The sequence below is a fragment of the Xiphias gladius genome, chromosome 3 (genome assembly GCF_016859285.1).
Source record: "Xiphias gladius isolate SHS-SW01 ecotype Sanya breed wild chromosome 3, ASM1685928v1, whole genome shotgun sequence".
In the NCBI taxonomy this organism is placed as follows: Eukaryota; Metazoa; Chordata; class Actinopteri; order Istiophoriformes; family Xiphiidae; genus Xiphias; species Xiphias gladius.
Window position 1 is genome coordinate 11,879,675 of NC_053402.1, and position 26,252 is coordinate 11,905,926.

Below are 26,252 nucleotides of genomic sequence, written 5' to 3' on the forward strand. Positions count from 1 at the left end.
TTGGAAAACACATAGTTGCTGGGCAGTTTGTAATTTGTTGGTTTACTGACTGGTCATTATGTTTTGATGTGACTGAAACTGTGTGAAAGGAATATTATGGATAATTTCTCTGAAAATCGTGTGTTAGTTCATACCTTTATTAATAAATACCACTGTGGTGTTTAATCAGTGGCATATCAAAAGTATTTCATTGCCTTATTAATATGAACAACAATAATATGCAACAGCAAGTTTTTCACTTCAACTACTTGCTCAGCTAATTAAATGTTAGGCCACTTAGTTGACTACAAATTTAAGTATGAGCTGCTCTCACAGAGGTAGTTCCAGCTTTCATATGATCAATAGCATATGATTACATTGCTTTATTATGATTTATTCGATTACTAGAAGTACGTGTAGTTGTCGAGTTCTATTTATTTTTATCCATTTTTGTTAATAAATCAGACGTCCAGAGCAGATCCAGACAGGATGTAGCTCAGAATTACAGGAGATGGAAGAAACCTCTCTCTCTCTCTCAGTATCCAGGTCGGGTTTACCACAACTGGGGACACCCACTGTCTACCCAGCCTCAGGCCTTGTGGGCCCGTCGTTCCAGCTGGAATAGCCTGGGAGGCGGCCGCTCCTGCTCTTCCTCATCTCCCTCAGCTAGTCCAGCCTTCACCCCCACCTCTGCAAGGACCTTCTATGGCTATGGCCTGGGTGGTCTTGGAGGGGTGGTTGGAGGAAGCCTTCGTATTCGTGGTCCCCGTGCTTCCTCATCCCCACACCGGCACCTCCATCATGTCCACCCAGATGAGGAAGAATCTCTTCTCTCCTCTCCTGCTGTCGCTCCTAACTCTCTTCAACTTCCCCACCCTATGCTCCCGGGCCACTTTGTGCCCAGGAGAGAACGCAGAGCTCTATCACTAGAGCTGCCCCACCTGCTGCAGGTCCCAGGAACCCCACACCCTCCACCTCCGCCACACCACCCACATCCCCCCATGATTCTTCATGCTAACCCCAGGCAGAAGAGCTTCTCTGGGGGGATGGTAATCAGTGGAGGTGGAGATGGTGGGCTCGACAATCTGGGTGGCTTAGGAGGGATTCACCAAGACTGTAATGGGAAGACTCCACTGTCCCAGCTTCTCCAGCCCCCTCCTGGACACCAGAGTGAGCAGGCTGGAGGGGCGAACCCCCAGAGCCAGTTGATGGCTGACGTCTTCCCCCAGGTTAACGCACGCACCAAGGACCGGGAGGACCTGGATGATGACATTGACTATGTAGGTTACTGTTATGTATGTGTGGGAGGGAGGGAATTAAACCGTAATAGCATTAGGACGAGCTTGGTGAGTAAGTGAAGTAAGGTTATGCAATCATACTACTTTCCTATGATACACAATTTACTTCCAGAGATGCAGAGAAGCATCACTAAGCCAATATGTAACAGCATCTAAAAACAAAGAAGACACACAATCTAGCTTCATGATTCTCAATAACCAAACCATTAGCTTTTGTGTTAAAGTACAAGATTTTACACAAATAAAATAATGCAATAATCTCTGTGTAGGATCTTCAAGTACTTTGTATAAAGCCTGCGCTCCCTATCACCTGGGCCTCATGGGAGTCCTGTTGTTTTCATTGTAAACAAGTCTGTGTACGAGGGAAACAAGGTTAATTAGAAAGGACTATTTAGACAGCAGGGGAGAGAGCTATACAGATGGTAATGTTGAAAGATGCTCGGAGCTGTTGCTATAGAAGTGTTTCACTTTTGTAAATAATTCAAACAGGGAGTCTAAACCAGGAAGTTTCTCTGTGAACTTCTGTGTGTCTTTTTGTGTTTACTCTATGGTTAAATTGTGCATATTGTATGGGCTCTGCTTGTACATGTCATGATGTGTATATATATTTGTTGTAGAGCTTGTGCTTCCGCATCCAGAAGATGTTAGAAGCATATAGACCGGACTGGTGTGAGAGCAGGGAGGATTGGTCTGTCTTCCTATTCTCTCCACAGAACAAGTGAGTCACCGTTATCCCCCGCTCCACTTTTTTCCTTTTTAATCAAATTTGTTGTATCCTGTGCATTGAGTGCTGGAGTGATCGCCGGCATCAAAAGTGTGTTGGCTCAGAATGTGGGCTGTTTTTGTAGTTCAAGTCTCCACAGCCTGTCACTATTGGCTGACCATGGGATATCTCACCAAAGCAATATCAAGGATGGGTGGGAGGATTCTTTTCCCCACCTCATCGATAGGAAATACAGATTGCCAAGCTTCCACACGGAAGCTCTACATAAGAGTATTGAGTATTGATCACCACCTTGCAAATAACAAAGGTATATTTTCTACCCTTTCCCCTGTTAGAGAAAGAAACAGGCCTCAGGGGAGTAAATTTAATACCGTAGACAATTCATTAAATTTGGCATTAACGTCTAGTGATGTTGTGTCAAAATCTGCAGAGGAAGGGTTTGAATAGACACAGTTGAGCATTTAAAGAAAAGGCATTTAAATGTCTCCATGTGTGTTCCAAAATAGTTAAGAATAAATTCGATCCTTTTCCGAATTGATTCATCCTGTTTCTTTTATTCTGTTCCAATACAGACTGCAGCGGAGATATTTAATTGCTTTTTGGCAGTACATAGTGTCACATGCTAAGTTTTGAAATGCATATTCAGTATTTATATGTCCCCTCTCTTTCTGTCTTTCTCCCTCTCTCGCTCTCTTGCTGTTTGTTTGTCTCTTTTCTCTCTATTCTGTTCTCCCAGACTCCCTGTACTCAGGAGTCTGGTGCTTCTGAGAGTGTTGTTAATGTAATTTGTTTTGAATTAGGAGCAATGTAAACAGGGGCTGAATGAGGCTATTTACTCACCCGGATACAAGGGAGCTCCCATACACTGTCAGGGAACTTGGCTCCCATTCTGATTGGGTGGAAGAATGTTTTAAATTGTATTTGGACAGAGTGTGGCCTCACGTCAACATATTGTCCCAGCATTTTTAAGCCTCTTTTTGGCTTAATAACAATGGCATTGCCTATTTAAACTTTTCTTTTTGCTGTCTTCCTTCCTTCCTTCATCTTCAACTCATTCCTCGTCTCCTTCTCCTCTCGTCTCCTCTCCTCTCCTCTCGTTCCAGGTTCAGACAGATGTGCCAGTCCATCATTGCCCATAAGCTGTTTGACTATGTGGTACTGGCCTTCATCTTTTCCAATTGCATCACAGTAGCTCTGGAGAGGCCCAAGATATTACAGGGCAGCTTGGTAAATCCATCTGAAACGAGCACGTGTGTGTGTGTGTGTGTTAGAAGCTACAGCTCCTTTCTGCAATTGTGTGTTAGCTTTTTGTATTCTCCGAGGATGAATTCAATTTTATTATCTAAAACGTTCAGTAAGCTTTTACTACCCCTAATTGCTCCATCTCCTCTTTCTGACTTTCAACCCTCTCTCTCCACCTTCTGTTTGTCTGTCCAGGAAAGAGTCTTTCTCACTATCTCCAACTACATCTTTACTGCCATTTTTGTGGGCGAGATGACACTCAAGGTAACATTTTACAACCTCTCTGTCCATTATAGCATGTGGCCGTACTACAAAGAGGCATCTTTTTTTGTCTGTCTGTATCCTCCCTTGTCTTCCCTTCCCTTTTTTCATGGCAGTTCACATGTCCTTTTCGGAGAATAGCGCAATTAAGCAATGTCATTAATTAGTGGCTAGTCTCTTCTTATGGATGCAGTCCATCTCCAGCACTCCCCCACTCAGCTCCGATGTTGACTGCTTCTTTTTTAAGTCTATGTTTCCAGTTCCTTAGGGTCCCTCTGTTCTCATCAGTCCTTTTTCTGACTCTCTGTCTTTCTTGTTTCTTTATCCTTCCTTTATTTTCTTTGCTCTCTCTCCCTCGCTCTGCGTATGTTTCTGTATTCGTTGCGAAGGGCTCTGGCACAAGTGGGTCATCAATTATGCACTCCCACAATCAATTATTAACCAATCACAGCCCATCAATGAGCCACAGACTTGTCAGCCCTCTGGCTGAGCCGTACATGTCTCCCTCCATGTCGCTGTCTGTCTGAGCCTTGTGAATCTGCGTAATGTGTGTTAGTGTGTTTGATTGTGTAGCATTAATCTCTCCGTAGGACTCCACCATGGAGTTCAGTGCTTTGTACAAGATGTAGCCAAATAAAAAGCACAGCACAGCGGGGTTGAAGAATTGGTCAGTATGTTGTGCAGGTTTTTTAGTGTTATTCCATGAGGCAGCTTCAAACACCATGTAGCACTCTCCAAGATACATTCACTAGTTCTAATACTTATAGCTGTACATAATAGGCAATGCTATTTTCCGATACTATTTCTCAACACAAAGTACATTACGTTTAGGTATATAATCAGAATAATCAGAATTGTGAACTCAAAACAAGTGTGGTACATTCAGTTTAAATTTTGGCATTCAGACCGAAGATGTTTGCCAGGCACTGATCTTTCAAACATGTTGATATGTTTGCACGCAACCCCCAAAGTCCCTCTGAAGCTTTACACGGACACTTGGCAAACAGCATTAAATGTCAGTGGCAGATTTTTTGCAGGCGCAATGCTCCCACTGCTGCTTAGCCAAACACTGAATCCGGATGTGTGCATGTGTAATGCAGTGCCTGTACAACATCCATCTCTCACTGTTGAACTCACATAAGAATAAAGTACCATATTATGGCAAATGGTTTCACAATAATCTTTTTACAAGTCAAAGAGAAAGGCATCGGGACATTATCACCGTACCCCTGGATATCAAACACACTGGAACCTGTGCACTACACTATGCGTAAGGAGTGCATACACTCGCAACAGACTTGCAGCTGTGTGTGTGTGTGTGTGTGTGTGTGTGTGTGTGTGTCTGTGCACACACATACTGTATGTGTGTGACAGATAAAGTCAGCGTCTGCTCTGGGTGCTCTCTAGCCAAAGCAGGTGTTGTTTGAAGAGGTGTGTACGTACATCTGAATGTGTGTGTTTGTGTCTACTTGTCAGGCACATTATTGTTTCGGCAGCCAGGTGAGAACATGTTTTTAATGTGTTTGAGTTTCACACTAACAAGACATGTTACACACAGCCTTTTGTCCTGCTGATTACTTTTTTGTCTGTATCTCATTTCTCACCTTCTGGTTCCTTTAGTTTCACCTTGTTATACTTTGTGCAACACATTTGTATTTTTCACATTTGAAAAATTTTACAGAGCTGGTTCAGAAACTGACGATACACAGACGGCTCGTAATTGTGTTTAAGCTGCCGTGTGGCATGTGTAGTCCATGTTCTAATATCCTGCTTCACCTCTTCTCTCTCTCATCTTCAGGTGGTTTCCATGGGTCTTTATATGGGGGAACAGGCTTATCTGCGGAGCAGCTGGAACATTCTGGATGGCTTCCTGGTTTTTGTGTCTTTGATTGACATTGTTGTGTCCATGGCGGGTGGGGCCAAGATCCTGGGGGTGCTTAGAGTACTCAGGCTGCTCAGAACATTGCGTCCCCTCAGGTACGGACAAAGAACTACAGGGGTTTTTGTTTTGTTTTTTTACACATATATTTTTTACAGTTACTGTTTAACAATCTCAACAGCAGCAAGAAAACTTTGCCATAATTAATCAGTTATATTCTGTTCAATTTTCCTTCTGGCCAGACAGTATGTAATAAATATAATAAATAATATAATCAGTGCCATTTTAAAGATGCTAAAAAGGATCAGTAACTCACATCATTCCCATATTTTTTATTAAATAAATCAGTAGCATATGAAATGTTACATACAATACACAGATAATAAATACCCATTGTCAGAAATACATTTCATACAAACTAAACTTTTTATAAATGTCCTGTTTGTTACTCTCTCTGTTGCCATTTCATGTACTTTTTGTTCTCCTCTTACTCCTCTCATTTCTTCAGGGTGATCAGCAGAGCTCCAGGTCTGAAGCTGGTGGTGGAGACTCTCATCACTTCTCTCAAACCCATCGGCAACATTGTCCTCATCTGCTGTGCTTTCTTTATCATCTTTGGCATTCTTGGGGTACAGGTAGGAAGCTTATTATTTGCACGGACATTTTTGTAAATAACCTATTTGTATGCATTCTGGTTTCCTCCCAATTACTATGATTTTGAAAAAATCTAATTCTCTCCCTTGCTTTCCCTCATTATAGCTTTGAAGCAGATATGCACATGCATTTCTATATTTCTCTCTCTTAAGTAAACTCTCATTGTCTTCCTACTTCTTTCATCACTGCACATCATTTTCAGCTGGAGGGATCTTTGACCAGCTCATTATTTCACTCAAGAGCATCCTTTCATCTCATTGGAAGGCTCTATGAAGGCTTAATTCTCTTTTTTTTATAAGTAGTCAGACTGCGTCAAAAGTTCGGTGTCACTGTTCTTCTACTGACAGCTGTTTAAAGGCAAATTCTTCTACTGCTTCGGACCTGATGTCAAAAACATCACCAACAAGTCTGACTGTCTGCAAGCAAACTACAAGTGGGTTCATCATAAGTACAACTTTGACAACCTGGGTCAGGTTAGTGTCACATGTGTGTTTTCTGTATGTCTGATGTGCATTATGTTTCTTAAAGAAATACGAAGCAGAACATAATTTTTTTTTTTAGTTGATTTTTCTCCATAAATCAAGCATAATAGTTTTCCTTTCTGTTCTCTGCCTTCTGTTGTCCAGGCTCTGATGTCCCTGTTTGTACTCGCCTCCAAGGATGGCTGGGTTAACATCATGTATCACGGCCTGGATGCTGTGGGTGTGGACCAACAGGTACCCACATACAAGCTGTACAACAACAATTTTTAAAAGAATAAATTTTGAGGCACAATCTTCATCATCCAAAATGTAAATCTTACATTTTTACCTGTCTAACTGTTTTTCTCCTTCCATCGCTTCTCCGTTTTGTTTCTTACCTCCTTCTTTCACATCACATCATTTTATTTCAAACAACATCATGAACAAACACACCACTTCAACCCCAGCCGGTGACCAACAACAACCCATGGATGCTGCTGTATTTCATCTCATTCCTTCTCATCGTCAGCTTCTTTGTCCTAAACATGTTTGTTGGCGTGGTGGTGGAGAACTTCCACAAGTGCCGCCAGCACCAGGAGGTGGAGGAGGCCAAGAGGCGTGAAGAGAAGCGTCAGCGGCGCATGGAAAAGAAGAGGAGGAGTAAGAGAGAGGACTGAGAGGAGACGGGGATAGAGTATGAACGCAGCCAAAAGCTGGGAGAGAAAAAAAACAAACAGAGGCACATGAATGGTTGGAGAAGGAGACAGGAGTAGAGTGACAGAGGATAGAAAGGAAGGGACTGGTAAGAAAGAAGAGGTAGGAAGGTTTTTATAGATTGAGAATGGGGAAGATCAGATGAAAGATGATTACATTCATAAAACAAGATACAGCGATACAAAACACACAGTGCCTGAAAATAAGGGCTTGAGAAGCTTATCCTACGCCTATTGTTACTGTGACATATCACAAGAATCATTTTCTATTAGCGTGTAGAGTTGTGATCAACACTGATGAAAATTTGTACTGTAGAAAGACAGAGAGAGACAGACATATGGACCGCACAGACAGGAATTTTAATAATGGGTAATGTGCTCTGCAATTGGAGATATTTTTTTATGTTGATAGTAATTTCAACTTGATCAAAGCTTTTAAATTTTGCATTCCCAAGTGCTCACTTTAGAGCAGGTCTCTTTGGAAAAATCCTCTGTTCCACATGGTAGAGATGATTTTCTGTACTTTTCTAGTGGCAACAAGAGCAGTTGGTTTGAAATTATCTTAAATATGATTTAAGTTGTAATTAGAAGATCATATAGATTTAAACATATATCATGAGATGGTTTTTTATATCACTTTCGAGAACACATTATACTTTCTTTAACTAAAACATCAGAAAACAGCCCTTATCAGATGCAAATACAAATTTAATATGTTTAAAAGCGTCATTAATATATTTTTTGACCAACAGAAGCCCAGAAGCTGCCCTACTATGCCAGCTATGGCCACATGCGCCTGATGATCCACACACTGTGCACAAACCACTACCTGGACCTAATCATTACCTTCATTATCTGCATCAACGTCATCACCATGTCCCTAGAGCACTACAATCAACCTCACGTAAGAAGGAATGTTTGTAAATGTCAAAAATGTCATTTTTGTAAACATTTAAAGAATTGAGCAACTTTACTTTCACTTCCCCTAAAGCACCATTTCCACAAATATGGACAAAACAGACATTTTCTAAACAGATTTATATAAGCTCATTCTCAATAGGAAGAACTAATGCTTGGTTTTTTATTCAAAGTATTAGTGTCTGTCAATTTTTGTAGCTTTTTTTCTGCTCTACACTACAGCCATACAGCAGCATCTTAAAAAGACACAGTGATACCCCTGACTTTTCCACCACCATGAAACTGTATCCAGGCTCTGTAGCATGTGTTTTGTGTAGCTGCAGTCTATACAAAGGAGCTGTGATTGCATTGCTGATTTGACGTGGGCTGCTGTTAGAGTGCTGTTAGGTGCACACTACGTGTATCTGTCCATTCACATGTGATGAATGGAGTTTCGAAAGCCTGATAGCTTTTTTGTGAGGGTGAGAAAAGTGATTATCCTTGAGATAAGATGCCGATTTGACCTTTAAAATGGAGCAAGCTTTCTCCAACTGTCCGAGCATCAGATAAATATCACAGGTTTTGGCTGTATTTGTCAGCTGCTGGTCCTGACATTTGGCAGCCTCCCACTTGTTAGAAGATACAGCTCTGTTCATGAGCTTTAGCAAAATAATCTCCAATCTCTGCAGTAACAGGAAGCTGGACTGAATGTTTAAGACAATTAAAACACGCTTGCCTCTGGAATATTTGAATACTCTAAGAGTAAAATTTAGCTTAAAAATATGTGTTTGTTAGGGGAGGTAATGTGGGGCTTTTAGGTGCCATGAATGGAGGATGCTCTGTTTTTGCCTCTGGCATGCTTGATTTTACTCTGAAAGCAATGGGAACAACTCCAGTTGTACAGTTTCTCCCTGCTGATGCTCCTAATACTCCACCCTACCACCATTACACACACAAACACACACACACACACACCTTTTTTGTTCTCTCTTTTCAGTCTCTGGATCTTGCCCTGAAGTACTGCAACTATTTCTTCACGTCCACCTTTGTGCTGGAATCAGTACTCAAACTCATCGCCTTCGGCTTTCGCCGCTTCTTCAAAGACAGGTACAGTGTGTATTTATACCTTGTGTGTATTGGCAGTGTGATTGTATATTAAAGTGTTTCGCTTTCTGGCTGCATCTAAGGCTTATTTGTCACACTATGTACAGATGTAGATTTGTTAATCTTATATCCAGAGGTCGACTGTACTGTACCTCAAGGAAAGCGGCATGATGATTGTCAATCAGCTTTTCTTATGGCCTTTTTAGTGTCTAGCCTGAAAACCCTTCGGTTTAGATACTGCAAAATGAGCTTTAAACGTCAAAACAGTTGGAGAATTAATGTCACTAAAAATGACGGTATCACTCTATGTTTTTGTCTATTCAGCTAAGTCACTTATCACATATTTGAATCGAAAAAATTTCACATTAAAGCGATTAACATGGCTCTAGGCACTTGCAAAATCTCTTGAATTAACATATAATATAAATAGTGCCATAATAAACACTTATTTAGTTCAAAGTGTAATAGCTGTACAAATCTGCCTTTTGCTTTGATCATTATACATGGAATAGCAAATAACAGCTTTAAGGATATAGAAGATTATGAAATATGTCTAAATATGTGAGCTGGCTCTGATGTGTTCTGTTATTAAGTTGACTAAAACATACTGTGGTACAAATACGGATTTCATGACAACTATCACACATCCTCAGTCCTGTCAAAGAAAACAGAAATGTCTTCTTTATTAACACTAAGATGCAAGAGTTCACAGTATTTGCTTCTTTGGCCACCAAATCAATATTTAGATCCCTTATCCCATCAAGTTATTCACTAATGCAAATATAAACTAGAATTTATTTATAATTAATTAAATAAAACTTACATTTCATCTGAATATGACAGTGATTGTTTTAATTCAAGTGAAATATTGTTGATTTAATTGGAAAAAAACGTCTAACTACACCATTATTCTGCTTAACAAAACCTAATTGTCTATTAGTTCTCTGCATGTGATACTACTGTTTCCGTTTCTCCAATTTACAGTAAAGACCTTTGTGTGACCTCTGCAGGAAACACACCTCAGCACTGGTCTGTTCATCCCAACATTTATTCACTCAGAGCACAGACTAATTGATTTGTCACTCACCTAAATGTGCACGGTGATGAGACTGGTGTCTTATTCTTTTCAGGGATATGTGGTGACTAATTAAAGGCAGAAACAGATTTCGGAGCTTATATTACACTGACGGTAGTTTAATGTCATTGACCTATTTTAGTTAGTGAAGCGAAAGAGGAGTGAGGAGAAACGGTTAGAGCAAGAGCGATAAGGTGGGAAGGAGAGAGAGACACATAGGGAAGTGACGGATAATATATAGGAGGGGAAGCTGGACTGATCAAAGACAAAAAAGGAAGAAGACAAATGAGTGATGAAATGAGAAAGAGATGGACGGATATAGAAAGAATTTATCACAAAGTTATCAGCTGGCACTTTATCTCTTTTTATGTAGTGTCAGCAATAGCTGTGAGCAGACATTGTGCATAGTGTGATTTATAATCTGGGGTGACTCTCAGGCCAGTTTTACAACTCGGTCATTGGATTGACAGGTAACACACAAACACACTGCCACATGTAACACCAGCTTTTACTTTAAATTTGCTGTGTGTGTGTGTGTGTGTGTGTGTGTGTGTGTGTGTGTGTGTGTGTGTGTGTGTGTGTGTGTGTGTGTGTGTGTGTGTGTGTGTGTGTGTGTGTGTGTGTGTGTGCTGTATTTGTGTGCCAAATTTGCAGCGTGTGTGTGCTGTATTTGTGTGCCAGGCCATAAAGTTCTGAGGCGTACAGTGAAGGAGAAATGAATGTCCAACACACATTTAATTGAACCTTTAGATGTGTAACTTGTGCATTTTTACCAGATGAGCTAGATTGCTTATATGACCTTGTATTTAAGTGATTAAGGAACACGATGTCTTATTCTGTGCGCTTTTGTAATTATGAACAAAGGCAGCTGCTGTCCTCAGTTTTAAAGGGGTTGTATGACTGCAACCATAGAAGAAGATGCACCTTCCCTTGCTGGAAACAAAAATCTGAAAAAAAAAAAAAAAGTAGACCAACAATCAGGCAGACCGTGACAGTTGAGGGAAACAGGATCATGTGCATGATGATAATGAGGTAGAGGCAGTGATTGATACACTGTTGTCATTGTCATTTTAAGTAAGAGAGACTGGCAAGCATTCTGATAATGAATTTGCAGTACCAAATGTTTTAGCACTCTGGATGCCTTGCTATGTGACCTCAGATCAGATGAGCACCTGATTTACCATTTCCCATAAAAATGTGCACAGTTTTCATCCCACCTTGATGATCTCACTAAAGATGTTGACATTCTTCCAAAAAGTCAGAAGATAAATGAGGACTACCTGACCTCCTGAAGCAGCTACGTGAGGTGATAAAGGATTAACATCTCGGGAAGCTTGCGGCAATTGTGCAGTTACATCAGGCCAAAATATTTTCCCTTAGTCACATGTCGCAAGGACTGTGGTGGCTTCAAACTCTTTGACTCACTACCATATTTATCTAATTTGGTAACATCTGTTTCTCATCTGTCCTCAAGCCTTAAAAAAAGAAATTCTCTGACAAGCATTTTGCTGCACATGATGGATTAATCAGGGGCTTTTGGGGCTGAGGCACTGTTACAAGAGAAGGAGAGTAACAATGAGAAGGAGAGTAACAATGAAATATAACATAAATCAGCTACATACTTCCTTATAGAGTAAGGGTCAGAACTTTTCATACATCCCTTAGTGCATTACTTACATTCGGAGCCAACAAGTGAACAGCTATGACTTTTAAGTGTGACTACATCTTTGCATCATTTTGTGTTTATATTTGCTTTTTTGTGCGTGCGTGGTGCAATTCCTTTCTGTACCTTGCCCCATCGTATGTGTGTGTGTGTGCTTGTGCAAGGTGGAACCAGTTGGACCTGGCCATTGTGCTACTGTCAGTGATGGGCATCACCCTGGAGGAGATTGAGATCAGTGCTGCCCTGCCCATCAATCCCACTATCATCAGGATCATGAGAGTATTGAGGATAGCACGAGGTACATTAACTTTACTTGTGTGAAATACTCACCACACTCACTTACAAGTCCTGTCACAACTGCACATCCATTCAGTGTAATAGAATATTGATTTGGTCTTACTGGTGTGTTAAAATATAACTGCTGAAATTGTAAACAAATTTTACACATCAGTTAGGTGTAGCATAGCGGCTAATGTCTAAAGTGCTGCTTTTGCTCGTACACGCATGTACAGTACGTGTGTATTACATGGGGGTGGAAATTAAAAGCTGACCTTTCCACAGTTTAATGATTATCACTCAGTCTGTAATTGAACCTGAGGGATTTCCACCTAAGATTTCCACCTAAATGCCCACACTTAATATCTCTCTGTCTCTTTTTCTCTGACATACGTACACAGTGCTGAAGCTGCTGAAGATGGCGACAGGAATGAGAGCCCTGTTGGATACGGTGGTCCAAGCCCTTCCTCAGGTACACGCACACACACATACACACACACACACACACACACACACACACACACACACACACACACACCACACTCCCAGAGAGACAGTTGGGCAATCTCAGTTAATAGCCAGGGTAGTACGAGCCCCCTTTCTCTTTCTCTGTCGGCCTGTAGGGAGCTCTAATAGTTGATTCATTCAAACCACAGACTGGTAGACCGGCTCACACATGTCCAAGCACGCATACATATACACACACAGGCTCCGGCTTGGATTCACTTTCAGTACCATGGAGAGTACCCAGACTCACACTGAGACCACTGTGCTAGAAACGGTGGGGGCTTCTTAAACCAGTCTGTAGTTCATTTGGTGGTGAACTGTCCACAGAGTCAGGTGGTTTCTAGGCTGTCTCAGTGTCAAAATCATTTCTGTGCACTGAAAGCGCAACTCCCTAGAAAATTCCCAGAGTGCATCCTTGCTCACTATTCTTACTGACTGGAATTATTCTCTGTATGCTTTTTAACATGACCGTATGAATTCCAAATAAAATAGGAGACAACAAAACAAAGGTAAAGTTATGTTATGTATATATAATATTTAGGATATATTTAAATGATTTTATGTGTCTGATATGGGGTTGATGCTGTCATCTTTATGTGCTGCTTCAGAATCAGTGTACCAATGAATATTTATCAATAACCTTTGCTCAAAATCCTTTTTTTCACTGTATGCTGAAGTCTTGCTTGGATAATTACTTTACCTGCGAAAACTTAAAGCAAAAGTTTGACAGTTTTTGAATTATGCTTCTTTACTTTTTTGCCTAAAGTTAAATGAGAATATTGATGCCCCTCTTGCATCTGTACGGTATATATGTAGCTGGAGCCAACAGCTGGTTAGCGTAACTTAGCATAAAGACAGGAAATGGGAGAAACATCTAGACTGGCTCTGTCCATAGGTAACAAAAATTTACTACGGACATTTTTGGCATTTTACCTTTATTTGTCAGCCAGTAGAGGAGACAGGAAACCTGGGGAGGGAGAGGGGTATGACATGCAACAAAGGTACCCATCGAACTGTGGATGTTGTGGTTGTGTGGTATGCACGGGGACGCCCCCATCTCGTTGGGTCAATCTCTACCAAAACCCACTGTACTTATAACCACTAGCTGAACAGCTAGCTAACGGAATGCTGTCTCCAGCTGCAATATATACCATACAGACATGAATTTGGGACCAGTCTTTTCATCTAACTCCCAGGAAGAAAGTGAAAGTGAAGTGTTGGTTTCCAGAATGTTAAAATATTCCTTCATAAAAGGCAAGGTTAGCTGCAAAGACAGGTGTGCAGCCTTATTTATGGACATGCAGGCACACAGACACACAGTCGGATCCACTGACCATCAGAGGTAAGATGAAGCAAACAGTGGTAAACAGGTGGTGTGGTGAAAGGAGGGCAGGCAGAGGTGAGGGAGCACAGATTCCTTGTCTTTCTTTTCTATTGATCCCCCTCTCATTAACACTGAGCCCTTTGCTCTATCCCAAGGGCAACGGGGCAGGTAATTAAAACTAGGGCTAATTAAACAGTTCCAGGAGATCTCTGACCGTGTATGGGTCTGTGTACATATTGAGGTACTGAAAGAGTGAGAGTGAAAGTGTTTCACCTGGTGAGAGATTTAACCTGATGCACTATATTTCTATGTGAAAATGAAATGGCAAGCTGACAACTTTTCTTCATTACATCGCATAGGATATTGAGGATAGTACTCAACCTCAACAAAGGCTTCAGAATACAACTGAACAAAGGAACAAGGAAATACACTGCTGATGGTATGACAAGGCAAGGAACATGAATAATGCTATCATAACACACAGGAACAGATGTCGGCTAGAATAATAATTTATAAGATTAAACATGATGGGAATTCTTCACAAGTTGCAAAAGCAGTTTATATATCTAATAGGCCATGCCAGGACATGGAGTTGTAATGAGGGATCCATATACTTCCTTAAATGGACGGGTGAGCTTAATAGGTCATTAAAATGTTAAGAGAAATGCATTTTCACGGCTTGTCTTTACAAAGACGAAGTGAGACGAACTCATTTTACCCACGAGCATCCTCCATTATCCTCCCTTTCCCAACTGATGCAAGATGGCTGAAGCACGCGGTTCACTACCAGTAACAGCTTATATCATGTTTGCACTAAAGACAAGCCAGTTATTTTATATCTTCTTTGGGAAAGGCTGAGAAGCCTCCTGAATAGCCTTTGGCATCAGAGCTGCACCTTGTGAAACAATTTGTATTTAGCTTTAGAAATGAATGCGCTGCTGGTGTCGGTTGAAATTAAATCAAATTAAATCATTAAAATACCTGAAGACAACTTTGCAAGGAAAACTACAAGTGACAAATAGTAAAGCTCAAGTTTATTTTAATCTAGTAGAGGGTAAATTGTTGTTATAGACATTTGCATAGAATACACTATTAAGTCCCTCCTCGTAAAACTTGTCTTTCTCAAAAGTGCGTTCATCCTTATCCTGGATCCCATATTGACTCAGGTCATTATGAAGCACAGATTGTTAAGCACTCCAGGCAGGATAGCACCAACTTAGAGACAGGCATGAGGCAAACCCCACAACAGTCACATCTGCAATTATTACAGTACTCCAACTGAAAGCTTGTATGGTGTTACTTCCATTACCTCCAGTCCAAAAGGACTCATCAGATTATCTTTCATGTAATGGGGTGTTTTTGCCCACATCAAAAGTAAATTTTAACATTTTTATAATGTACATTGTGTTATATACATGCAGATATTATGCTCTTTTCTCACCATCTCCTGCAGTTCTTACATTAAGCGTAGAATTGACCTGCTTAACATTAACGTAGACTAACCAGGTGAATCATATCAGTCCGTTTGACAGGCTTAAAATGCAGATGAAGACATGCAAATTCTTACTGATTTCCTCAACAATCACTTTAGTGAGTTTTTAATGAGGACGACACACATAAGCAAAGACACTTACAACAGTTTTCTTTTGCTAGTTGTGGAATCTCATTGTTGTTGAATTTAATGTAACCTAAATTTAATCGCAGTCAGAGTTGTTTAACTTGGCTCCTATTTAATGAGAGCTTTCCCTCCAAACTTTCCTTTTCACCATGACTTTTTCCTACAACTAGATATATTTATAGCCCTGCCAATCCCACCTTCAAGTAGAGCCAAAACGCCTCTGCCACAAGTATCTCAACATAGTCTTAATAAACTTTATTTGCATAACAGTTTATGTGTAATCTCTTCAGAACAAGCTCTGTAATTGTCATAATGTTAAAGCATTATTCCTAGACTGAACTCTACAGAGTAAACAGCAAATTGTCAAAGTATGTTTTCCCTGAAAAACAGGTGACATCAAGTATATTATAGTTACTACTTTTCAGCGAATATCCTCATTCCCAGTGGAGCAGTGTTCTTAGCAGAGTGTTAAACACAGTGAATAGGAGACTGGGTTCTGTATCTCCTTAATGGGATTAGATTTTGCCCTCTGAGTGTTTACCGTGCAATATTATCATCACCATTAAGTTGTGGTAACAGAGGGCTGTTTGTGGTGGAACCGAGCCAAGTCCCCAAACTTAAAAATTCACAACAGCATCAGGGGTTCAGTTGTATCAAAGTCTCAGAGGAAGTTGTGCCATGGTTTGCAAAACTAAGCAGGGTGATATGGGAGCAGCACACTAGAAATTAGTTGGAATTCTGTTTGACTGGTTTCATGCACACCCATTACTTGTATTATATTTCTCGCATATGTGTTCAATAGCAGTGTATAACAGAAGAGTAATTGTAACCGTAACCTACTAAAAGAAGAACAAGTCTTACGAATCACATATTGAGTTTATAATATAGACAGAGCCTAAGCACAATGCTATTTGTGGGAATACTTTGTTGTTTCAGATGTGAAAATGCTGTTAAATGGTTTACGACATAAGCATGGTAAGAGATTTTCCTGTCTCTGTGTGTTTGTGTGTATCTGTGTGTGTGTGTGTGTGTGTGTGTGTGTGTGTGTGTGTGTGTGTGTGTGTGTGTGTGTGTTGCAGGTGGGTAACCTGGGCCTGCTCTTCATGCTGCTGTTTTTCATCTACGCCGCCTTAGGAGTAGAGCTTTTTGGAGAACTTGGTGAGTGCACATTATCCAGTCATGATGCTACAAAAAATTAGGTCAAATAAAACCTTATATAAATGATTTTAAGCAAGTTATATAAGATAGTATTTGGTGTTTACAAATATTTTCAGAGAATCCATATATTAATTCCATTATGTTTGGTAATTTATGTATATTTATCCAGTGTAATTGGATAAATGACAAAAAAGGGGTTCTGTTAGGCCATAACACCAGCTTCCTGTGGCCTGTCAAGGGTGAATTGTCTTCAGAAGAATCTCTTCAAAAGGTTTTAGTTTTGGTCAGATTTTCCTTTGACATGGGATGGGTTACTCTTTGCTCTCAATACTAATCTTAAATCCCTTGAGAAACTGTGTATTATCCTGTTTCTGGCATGGAACTAAATATACACCATGTATGTGGTAATGTACATAAGCTCTTGAACTAGTTGGATTAATCCGTTCATCATTTATATGTGGTACTGTGATGAAACTATTATACCAACTCGTCGAAAAGCATATTGTCCACACATCCTCACTATACAGAAGATAACTGAAAATCAACATATGTCAGTGACTGTCCTAATAGGGAAATACAATTGTTGGTTCGAGTTTTTGTGCACTCATTATAGTAAACTCAGCTTGTGCACTTAAAAGCACAAGGACTTCACTATGACAATCTCCTTATTTCCTCTCCATTCTGTATCCTTTTTTAATCACTTCTCTCTCCTTCAGCCAGACAGCCATTACTGAGTCAATCCACTCTCCAGTATTCTGATACACAAGTACTGTCCTAAAATATTCACATTGAAGCTGGAAGATATATCCTCCAAACTGTCACATTTCCCTTGTGTGCTGCAGCTGCAGCCAGTGGCAATATTGCTTCCTATTGGATCTTGGCAGGGGAAGGGATTAGCGGCAAATGCGAGTGTCGCTTTTCAAAGATTATCTTGGGATATAAACTCAAAGACAAATAATGTGTGGTCACATTGCTACTTATTTGATAACAGACTGTGTCTACACTGAGTTGGCTTGAACAATCATGCAGGAAGCTTAGCGACAGAAATGGTACATGCTTCTGCAGTTTTTGAGTGTTGAGTGTTAATATTCACAAGTCTCTTCTGCTTTTCTTATCCCTGCTCCCTTTCTGTACCATTTTCTCTCTCTCTTATCCTCTCACCTCTTTCTCATCTGCAACCCGATAACTTCCTCTCTCCCTCCATCCACTCCCTAACTCTCATCCTCAGTTTGCAATGAAGACTACCCATGTGAGGGTATGAGTCGTCACGCTACCTTTGAGAACTTTGGCATGGCCTTCCTTACCTTGTTCCAAGTCTCCACGGGCGACAACTGGAATGGCATCATGAAGGTATAGAGTTAAATTCAACTGGATAATCGTTCAGTCAGACTTTGTGCATTTGGAAGATTTCAACCAGTTTAGTAGAGCTCCCATTTTTCGTTGCTAAAACACAGTGTGCATAGCTTTAGCCTAAATGTTTACTTAACAGTTTAGAATTTGTGTTAGAAAAGAAATTAAAACAAAGACTGAACACTGAAGAGATGTCTGAGAGAGACCGGAATTAACTCTTCCTTTATTTCTCTCATGCATCCTATCTTTCACTCTAGTGATAGTTGCTGATGAAAGGGAAATGTGCTTGCTCAGCACCAGGAATACAGGTTTCCTTACTGATCGGTAGGGGAATGACTGTGCCTCATTGCGCACATTCACACGAAGCACCAATTCCCCTAAACACGCATTTACTACCACCAGCAGCTATCATCACTCCTCCGCACACCTAGGCTGCAAGGGGAATAGCGTTTATGCTGGAACGTGTCGGGCGTGGACCATTACACACACACATACGGGCAGCGCGGATGGTAGTGGGCAATGAAGCAAGCCAGCGGGCCACAGATGCTACCTCTCAGAGTAAATCTCTGTCATTTTAGCTGTCAAATTACTACTTGGGCTGTGAGAAAGGTAGACCTGCTTTGGTTTAGTAAGAGGCAGGTGAGGAGAGTGGTAATTAGTCATGCAGTGACAATAGGGAAGAGAGGAGGCACCAGTGTACTGTAATAAGAGATGGATGAGAAGAGTGTGAGACTTGGATGAGGAAAGAACAAAATTATGTAAATATGATGGAAAGTAGAGGCAGATTTTATGGAAAGAGTAAAGGTAGAAAAGGGAGAAGTTGTATGAAGGAGTGTCCTTTGTAAATGTCATGAAAATGCGATAAAAAAGACAAACTTCAACTAAGAGGGCTCAAATTGTTTTGTAGGGTCTCTGCCTGGGTGAAATACTCTGGTTCTGCTCAGACTGAACTCCACTGTGAACAAGTTAACCAGAGTGGAAATCCACTAGAATAATACTCTAGGAGAGAAAAAAAAAATGCCTCCTTTTGTTTTGCACAGAAGCAAAATAATTAATTGTATGGTGTTGATACAATTTGTCAGGAATACAGGAGCTAAATCTATTCAATTATTACCTAAAATGTAATTTACATTTTTATTTGGATTCCACTGTTGATGCAGTGGTGATATAGCTGAGCTCACAACATTGTAAGATGAAATTCAGATATTGATATGTCTTCTTTGATTTGTCTTCTTTTCTGGATTTTTGCCTCTATCAAATTAAGTAAAAATTAGGATGTTCACTGTTGTTGAAGCAGTGTAAAATGTAAACAACTATGTATGCCATATTATACAGTAAATCCAATCCAGTTCAAAACCAACACAAAACTATATTTTCAGGAATAACATTAATATAATTATTGTATTGTTACAGTATTCCTGTAACTATCTTCACTTCCTGTATCTTCACAGTGTTTTATCTAAAAAATGTGGTACCCCCAAAGGCTTATCTCTTTTGTCTTTTCAAGCGTCCCCTTCCACGCAACCCTTTTTTTGTTCTCTTCCTGACCGACCCTGTCCTGACCTCTTTCTTAATAATCTGCCTTTATGACACCAGGACACATTGCGGGAGTGCCCACCAGACCACGGCACCGATGTGGACTATGCCTGCAATCCGAGCCTTCAGTTTATCTCGCCCATGTACTTTGTCTCCTTCGTGCTCACCGCCCAGTTTGTGCTCATCAACGTGGTGGTAGCCGTGCTGATGAAGCACCTGGACGACTCCAACAAGGAGGCCCAAGAGGAGGCGGAGATGGATGCAGAAATTGAGCTGGAGCTGGCCCAGGGCACCCTCTGTTGCATGGGCGCCCCCGGTTGCGGGGTTGGGGGGCTGGAAAAAGGACTAGTCGCTGCTGGATCAGGTGCTGGAGGCACAGCAGGAGGACGGGAGAGAGGAGATGCCAGAGGAGAGAAGGGAGAAGGAGTGAGGAAGATGCGACACACAGCACCCACTGCACACCAAGGACAGTACAATTCCCGCAACTCCAGCCAGACCCTGTACTCACCAGCACAAGTGAGTATGTGTATTTCTGTGTGTGTGTGTTTGTGTGTGTGTGTGTGTGTGTGTGTGTGTGTGTGTGTGTGTGTGTGTGTGTGTGTGTGTGTGTGTGTGTGTGTGTGTGTGTGTGTGTGTGTGTGTGTGTGTGTGTGTGAGAGAGAGAGAGAGAGCACAAGTATTCTAGGTTTGTTTGCTGTCTTTGAGTGAAAGGCCTGTTTTGTATGATCGGTGTTTGAGTGTGTGTGTGGGTGGGGTTGCGCATGTATGTTTGTGTTTGTGTCTGCAAGTAGGGACGGCTCAAGCCAATCTCCAGGATCAGGATCAGCCCGATCAAGGCTTTTTTTAATCTTGTGGTTTATATAAAAAGCCACATTCATTCAGATCTATCTATAGATAGATAGATATATCTATAGATATATCCTTTTTTATTGTATCCCAGATGTAACCCAGCTGTGTCTTAGCTATACTGCTTCGTTGTGCTCCTTTCAATCTGTGGAACAATCGCCTGTAAGCAAGTGAACGGCAAATTGCAGTTTGTTTTTGTATTTTGTCTGCAATAGGGAGAAAGAGAAGCTGCCCAAATATTGTCAACACCTTCCTGCAGTGTCCACTCTGACAGCTCTCTCTCCAAGAACATTATACAAAACACTATAGGACATTGTATAATATATAGTAACAAAACCGTGGAAAGCGTGATGCAGGCTAGATTGTCATTTAGTGATTCGGCTCTTAAACATATCTAAACATACAGTTTATCATTTGCTGTAGTACTTGCTTAATCAATATAATGTAAACCTACTTTAGGCTGAGTATTTAGGAAAATTTGAATGCACGTAAATATTAAATTTGGACTGGACACAATATCAGCAAATACTGGATACTAATGGATTCGAATCAGGATTAAGGGCAAAAAACGTAAAGGAGACATCCCTACTTGTAAGTATTCTTTCTATGTCTCTATTGCCTGTCAATCTGCTTCTCTTTACACGGTATCAGTGCATTAGTTCAAGCAGAGAAAATTACATATTTGATGCAAAAGCTTGAAGAATACAAAAGAGGTAAATGATATGGTAGGGATTTCTGTAAGTGTTTGAATGGTGCTGACATAGGAGAGAGTCATTGCTCTTTGTCCTTTTTGAGAAATTGACTGACAGTCACATTGGGTGATTACACTCGGCTGTTTTACCGATCTCTTTGTATAATTCATTTGTACTTTTTTTTTTTTTTTTCTTTTGCAAAAGGAAGGTAGGGCAAGGGAGGTTGAACATTTACAAAAAGAGAGGGAAGAAAAAGAAAAGACAGATAAAAGGAAAGGAGGAAAGAGACACTAAGCTCTGTCTTAACGGCAACATTGCAATGGAATTGTGTTAAGAAACCAGTTAATGTGAATATAATACCATTGGGCTGGAATTAAAGGCATTTTCATTTTAAACCAAGCTACCGTGATTAGGATTAAGGCTCAGCCATATATTTTCATTTTACCTTTGGAACTATGTTTTTGTCTTCCTTTACTGTAGTCATAGCAACCCACATTGTCAGCAAGGAGAGACAAGCAACTTTAATTGCTTACTTGATTAGCCTTTTTTCATTTAAGCTTTATTAACCTTTCAGCACTCGCACGAGACTATGTGAGTTTGTAGACATACGTGCACAGGTTACATTTCTGAAATGATAATTTCACTGCCTACATCTGTGTGTGAGAGTAGATGGCCTCTCATTTCTACTCCGAGTCTGACAGCAGAGACACGCGCTTCCATTATAAAATCTCTAGTGATTGTCTGAGATATCTACACAGAAACAAACATAAAGATGACTCACCGGCTACCATGAAGAGTTTCACCTTTGTAGAGCTAAACTTGGCTTCATGGAGCCATTTTTAGCTCAGTGTTGGCTGACAAAGGAACTTAATGCAGACCAGTGAGAACACACTGGCAGTATACCCCCCCCCCCTTTTTCTCTCTCTCTCGCTCCATCTCTATCTACCTCGATTTCCCTCTCTCTCATTCTCTGCCTCTCAAGTGATGCAATAAGGGATCTGGCAGACCAGTGCAATTTATTCAGATTACAGGTCCTGGGGTTTGACTGTGTGCGTGTATGTGTGTGTGTGTGTGTGTGTGTGTGTGTGTGTGTGTGTGTGTGTGTGTGCGCGCACACGTGTTTGCGTGCATGTGTTTGTGTGTGTGTTTGCAGCTGAACAAGTCTTATGTTGAGAAGTGTGCAAACCCAAACATTGTGGCATCTTGTGTTTTGTGCTCTAGACTTTTGTAAATCTCCATATATTGTCATGATACTACCAGTAGATTTTCCAGTAAATACAATCAGTTTTCTTTTTTTTAATCTATGAACAAATGCAAAAAATAAAAACATGAATTTTAAAATCTCAAACGTCATTAGTCATCCTTAAAATTGATGGATAAATACTCAGAGTGTTAATAGATTAGATTTGATGATGTACAGAGACCGAGTTCGAGAAAGATTGCAGCTACAAGTAGTATACTCTAACATGTGCCATGTTACACAATAAAGAAGTCATGTTTGACTATAAGGTGAAAGACTAGTAAAATAGTGAGAGAAGACGCTGTAGGAAGTAGACACATACACAGAGAGGAAGAGAGAGGAAGGAAATAAGAGAAGAGAGATAATGGCTGAGCCAGTGACAGTCAGATAGAGGCAGTAATTAATTTCAGCTCTCTCTACTTCCATTCCCTGGAGACGGGCCCTATTGTTGTCCACTAATACAGTTATTAATGGAGGCCAGCACACAGGCCACCACAGTCAATCAAACGTAATTTTTTTTTACATCAAGTTCTCCACCTACACAGAATGAACTATCTTGGGACTGGACTGCCTGTGAGAGTTTGAGAGAAGAAGTGCAGTTTTTATACCTGCATGCATTAAAAGAACTGGATATGGCGTAGTCAGTTTGTCTTTGAGCCAAAAAGTGGCACTGCAACACTGTTTCATAAACCAGCATGATGTAGGTACATTTATATTGCTGAGAGTACAGTAACCTGCTTCTTGAATTTGTAGCCCCCTCATTTTCAGAATATGAGCCATCAGTTATTGTAAGATAACAGTGTGAGTCAGAAATGTGTGTTTGCATAACTGATCTAAGTACTGTGCTATAAGAGATGTTGCAGAAATGTGTTATGAAAATAGGCTTGTGTGGGTACTGAAGAGGAGTGACCTTGTTTCACAGTATCTTTTGGGATGTATCTGCTGATGTACGACAGTTATTTTGGTTGTTATGAATGTGGTACAGGTACAATGCATCCAGTTCATTGTGAGATACATGCCCCTGCCAAGAAACACAGGAGTCAGTTTTTTTCTCCCTAGTTTTCTTCAGATTAGTTTCTGGGAAAACCAATCTGGCAGATGAGATTCAAGCAAGTAGGGATCATTTAAGTCACAGAAAAAGCCCTAACTGATTCAGTCTAAATTGCTTTAAACCTAATAATACCCAGAGCACAAAGCGAATGCTTAAATCTTAAATTGTTTCAACAAGGTATTGAACAGCCTAATTGAGGTGATATATCAAATGTAATTGCACCACTCTCAGTGCTCAAGGCTTTGATAGTGAAATCATGTGTTACTTGGCTAATGAGGGTTTGGAGTCCTATTATTGAGGAGCCTTTTTCCAAAAGAGAACAGTGTTTAGCCCTAAAGGCCAAAAAAGTATGAGAGGGTGTTTTATTCTGGTTTATTAGTACATGATCTCTGACATTGAGAAAGTGTTTGAGATGATTTATTAAATTTTTGTTGAGGAATTTTATAAATTAAGGTTTACGTAATGTGAACGTATCTACATACGTATGGATGACTATGCAGGTGTGAGTGTGTGCTTTTGTGTGAGAGTACATAAGAAAGTGTAAAGCATACCTGCGTGAGTATATTGGCATTTTTATAACCCTTACAATGGTGTATGCATTTCCCTGCGTGTTCTTTGTCCTCGCATGTCCGCATGTGCACATGTTTGCGCCTGCGTGCAATACTGGTCTGCTGGCCTGCGTCCCGTGTGTGTACGTGGATGTGTGTGTGTTTGTGTGTGTACGTGTGTACGTGTGTGTGTATGTGTTCCAGGAAAGCCAGTGGCTGGACAGTGTATCTCTCCTGATCAAGGATACATTAGAGGGGGAGATGCTGATGATCGACAACCTCTCCGGTTCTGTCTTCCACCACTACTCCTCTCCTCCACCCATCTGCAAAGACTGCAAGGGCCACCCACAAGAGGTACCACCCTGAACACACAAATACACGTACACACAAATACACAATTGCATGTATTGTGTGGCCGCACAAATACATCCAATATGCAAACACACACACACACACACACACACACACACACACATGCACATACCTGATAAAGACAATAGCTGCAGATGCTAAATTTAAATTTACAAGAGAAACAGAACCACAGGCATCCATTTTTTGGTTAAACGTGGCTCACACAGCTATCCCAAGTACCTTGGATAGAGGCATACATTTTTAACATGAGCATTGTTGGAGGAAGGCTGTACCCACTGTTTATTTATCAAAACATGTCAGAATCATTTCTGTTAATCGCATAGAATATTTTGTTAGTGTTTGAGATATTCTCATTTCAGAGTAGGAAGGCTATTTATGAAGACACCACCACACTGTTGCCAATTTAGCAAACATGTAGCTAGATTTGGTCACTTTTGTGACCCCTTTAGCTAAACTAAACATAGCAACAAATCTAATCATTGTTAGGCAAACATTGTAGTTTCCCTGGAAAAGAGTTGCAGGTGAATCTGCAGTCCTCCATGCTCGGCTCTCCGGGTTGAGAGATGCATTCAGTGAGTTAGAGAAAGCAGCACGTTTGGTCGGCCACACAACAGCAGGACTGAAATACGTATAAACCGACTGCAAAATATCCCTGGTGTATTTGAAAGTGCAATGGTTTACTTGCTTTGGTCATTTGGGGCGTCTTCACCAATGGCTATGCTCTTAATTCAGCAAAACAAGCCTTACCAAGTCATGTTTCGTTATCATGTTTAGTGGTGGGGAAAGAACAGTTTCGCTTTGAAGCTTTGAAATGCATCAGTGCAGTCAGAGAAGTGAGGGACCTAAATTGTCGCTGTTGCACCTGCAGTTTCATGTTGTCAAATACATTTCTGGGTTTTTCTTTTCAGCAAAGTAGATGCAGTTATGTAGACAAAGCAAGTACAAAAAATAATACATTAACATATCTAGTGTAGGTGTGTATCTGTGTAACTGCACACGTGTTTTTCAGGCCTTGTCCATCTGATGGACATTCCTAACTGGTTAGGGCAGTTCTGCAACTCTCCTCAATCCTGGTAGAGATAGGATGATCGTATTTTATAAAATGCTTCTACTCTGTGCCTGAAGGTAGGAGCAAACATAGATCATGGATCATCATTCTGAGAAGTTTGGGTCAGTTAGGACTGAGTCCTTGAGGTGCTTGGTAAATAGCACTTCAGGTGCTGGATAAAAATGAACTTGAGGGACAGTCTGAAATAAATTCACGCTGGATGCAAGCCCCAAATAGTTGTAAATTTAGAAATATAAGACGAAGAAACATCTACTGTCCTTAGCATACACATGTATTCTAGTGTATGGTGTGGAAAAACTAACTTTAGCCTGATTCAACTGTATTACAAAAACTTTTTGAACCAAAATATTACTCACACACACAAACACGAACAAAATACGCATTCATGCCCACAGGCACAACCATGATGTTTGGGACCAGACTGTGTGCATGCAGATTTGCAACAGGGACACACACAAGGACATGCATTTGCACGTACTTTCATGGACACACACAAACAAACACAGGGCTTCATTCATCACGCAAATCCGTCTGAATGGAGTGTTGAAGTTCATGCTTTATAAGGCATGTCAACTTCTGTATGTGCTATTATGTTACAATATAACAGGGAATTTCAGCCCATAATTAAACACAATATCAAACCGAGATAATATCAACTTTCCATATGTGCAGAAATGTGGATTAATGAGGCCCACTGCATGCGTACACACATGCA

General features: G+C 40.6%; 1 protein-coding gene across 9 annotated transcripts in view; it reads left to right on the forward strand.

Annotated features, from left to right (window-relative positions):
• The window catches only part of LOC120806859 (voltage-dependent T-type calcium channel subunit alpha-1I-like), a 76,328-nt gene that overhangs the window by 38,600 nt on the left and 11,476 nt on the right, over nt 1-26,252 (forward strand). For 8 of the 9 annotated variants that reach the window (XR_005709749.1, XM_040158363.1, XM_040158401.1 and 5 more), the window contains 17 exons: nt 519-1,259; nt 1,895-1,995; nt 3,105-3,228; nt 3,439-3,507; nt 5,303-5,481; nt 5,892-6,018; nt 6,385-6,510; nt 6,664-6,753; nt 6,966-7,158; nt 7,964-8,115; nt 9,106-9,215; nt 12,115-12,248; nt 12,628-12,698; nt 16,755-16,833; nt 18,062-18,183; nt 19,780-20,235; nt 24,301-24,450. Coding sequence is in view for 8 of the 9 variants with exons in the window: in XM_040158363.1 (XP_040014297.1) it covers nt 519-1,259; nt 1,895-1,995; nt 3,105-3,228; nt 3,439-3,507; nt 5,303-5,481; nt 5,892-6,018; nt 6,385-6,510; nt 6,664-6,753; nt 6,966-7,158; nt 7,964-8,115; nt 9,106-9,215; nt 12,115-12,248; nt 12,628-12,698; nt 16,755-16,833; nt 18,062-18,183; nt 19,780-20,235; nt 24,301-24,450 (3,024 nt within the window). In the remaining variant the exon portion in view is untranslated. The remainder of the gene's footprint in view (nt 1-518; nt 1,260-1,894; nt 1,996-3,104; nt 3,229-3,438; nt 3,508-5,302; nt 5,482-5,891; nt 6,019-6,384; nt 6,511-6,663; nt 6,754-6,965; nt 7,159-7,963; nt 8,116-9,105; nt 9,216-12,114; nt 12,249-12,627; nt 12,699-16,754; nt 16,834-18,061; nt 18,184-19,779; nt 20,236-24,300; nt 24,451-26,252) is intronic. The other variant, XM_040158419.1, reaches the window with a different exon arrangement.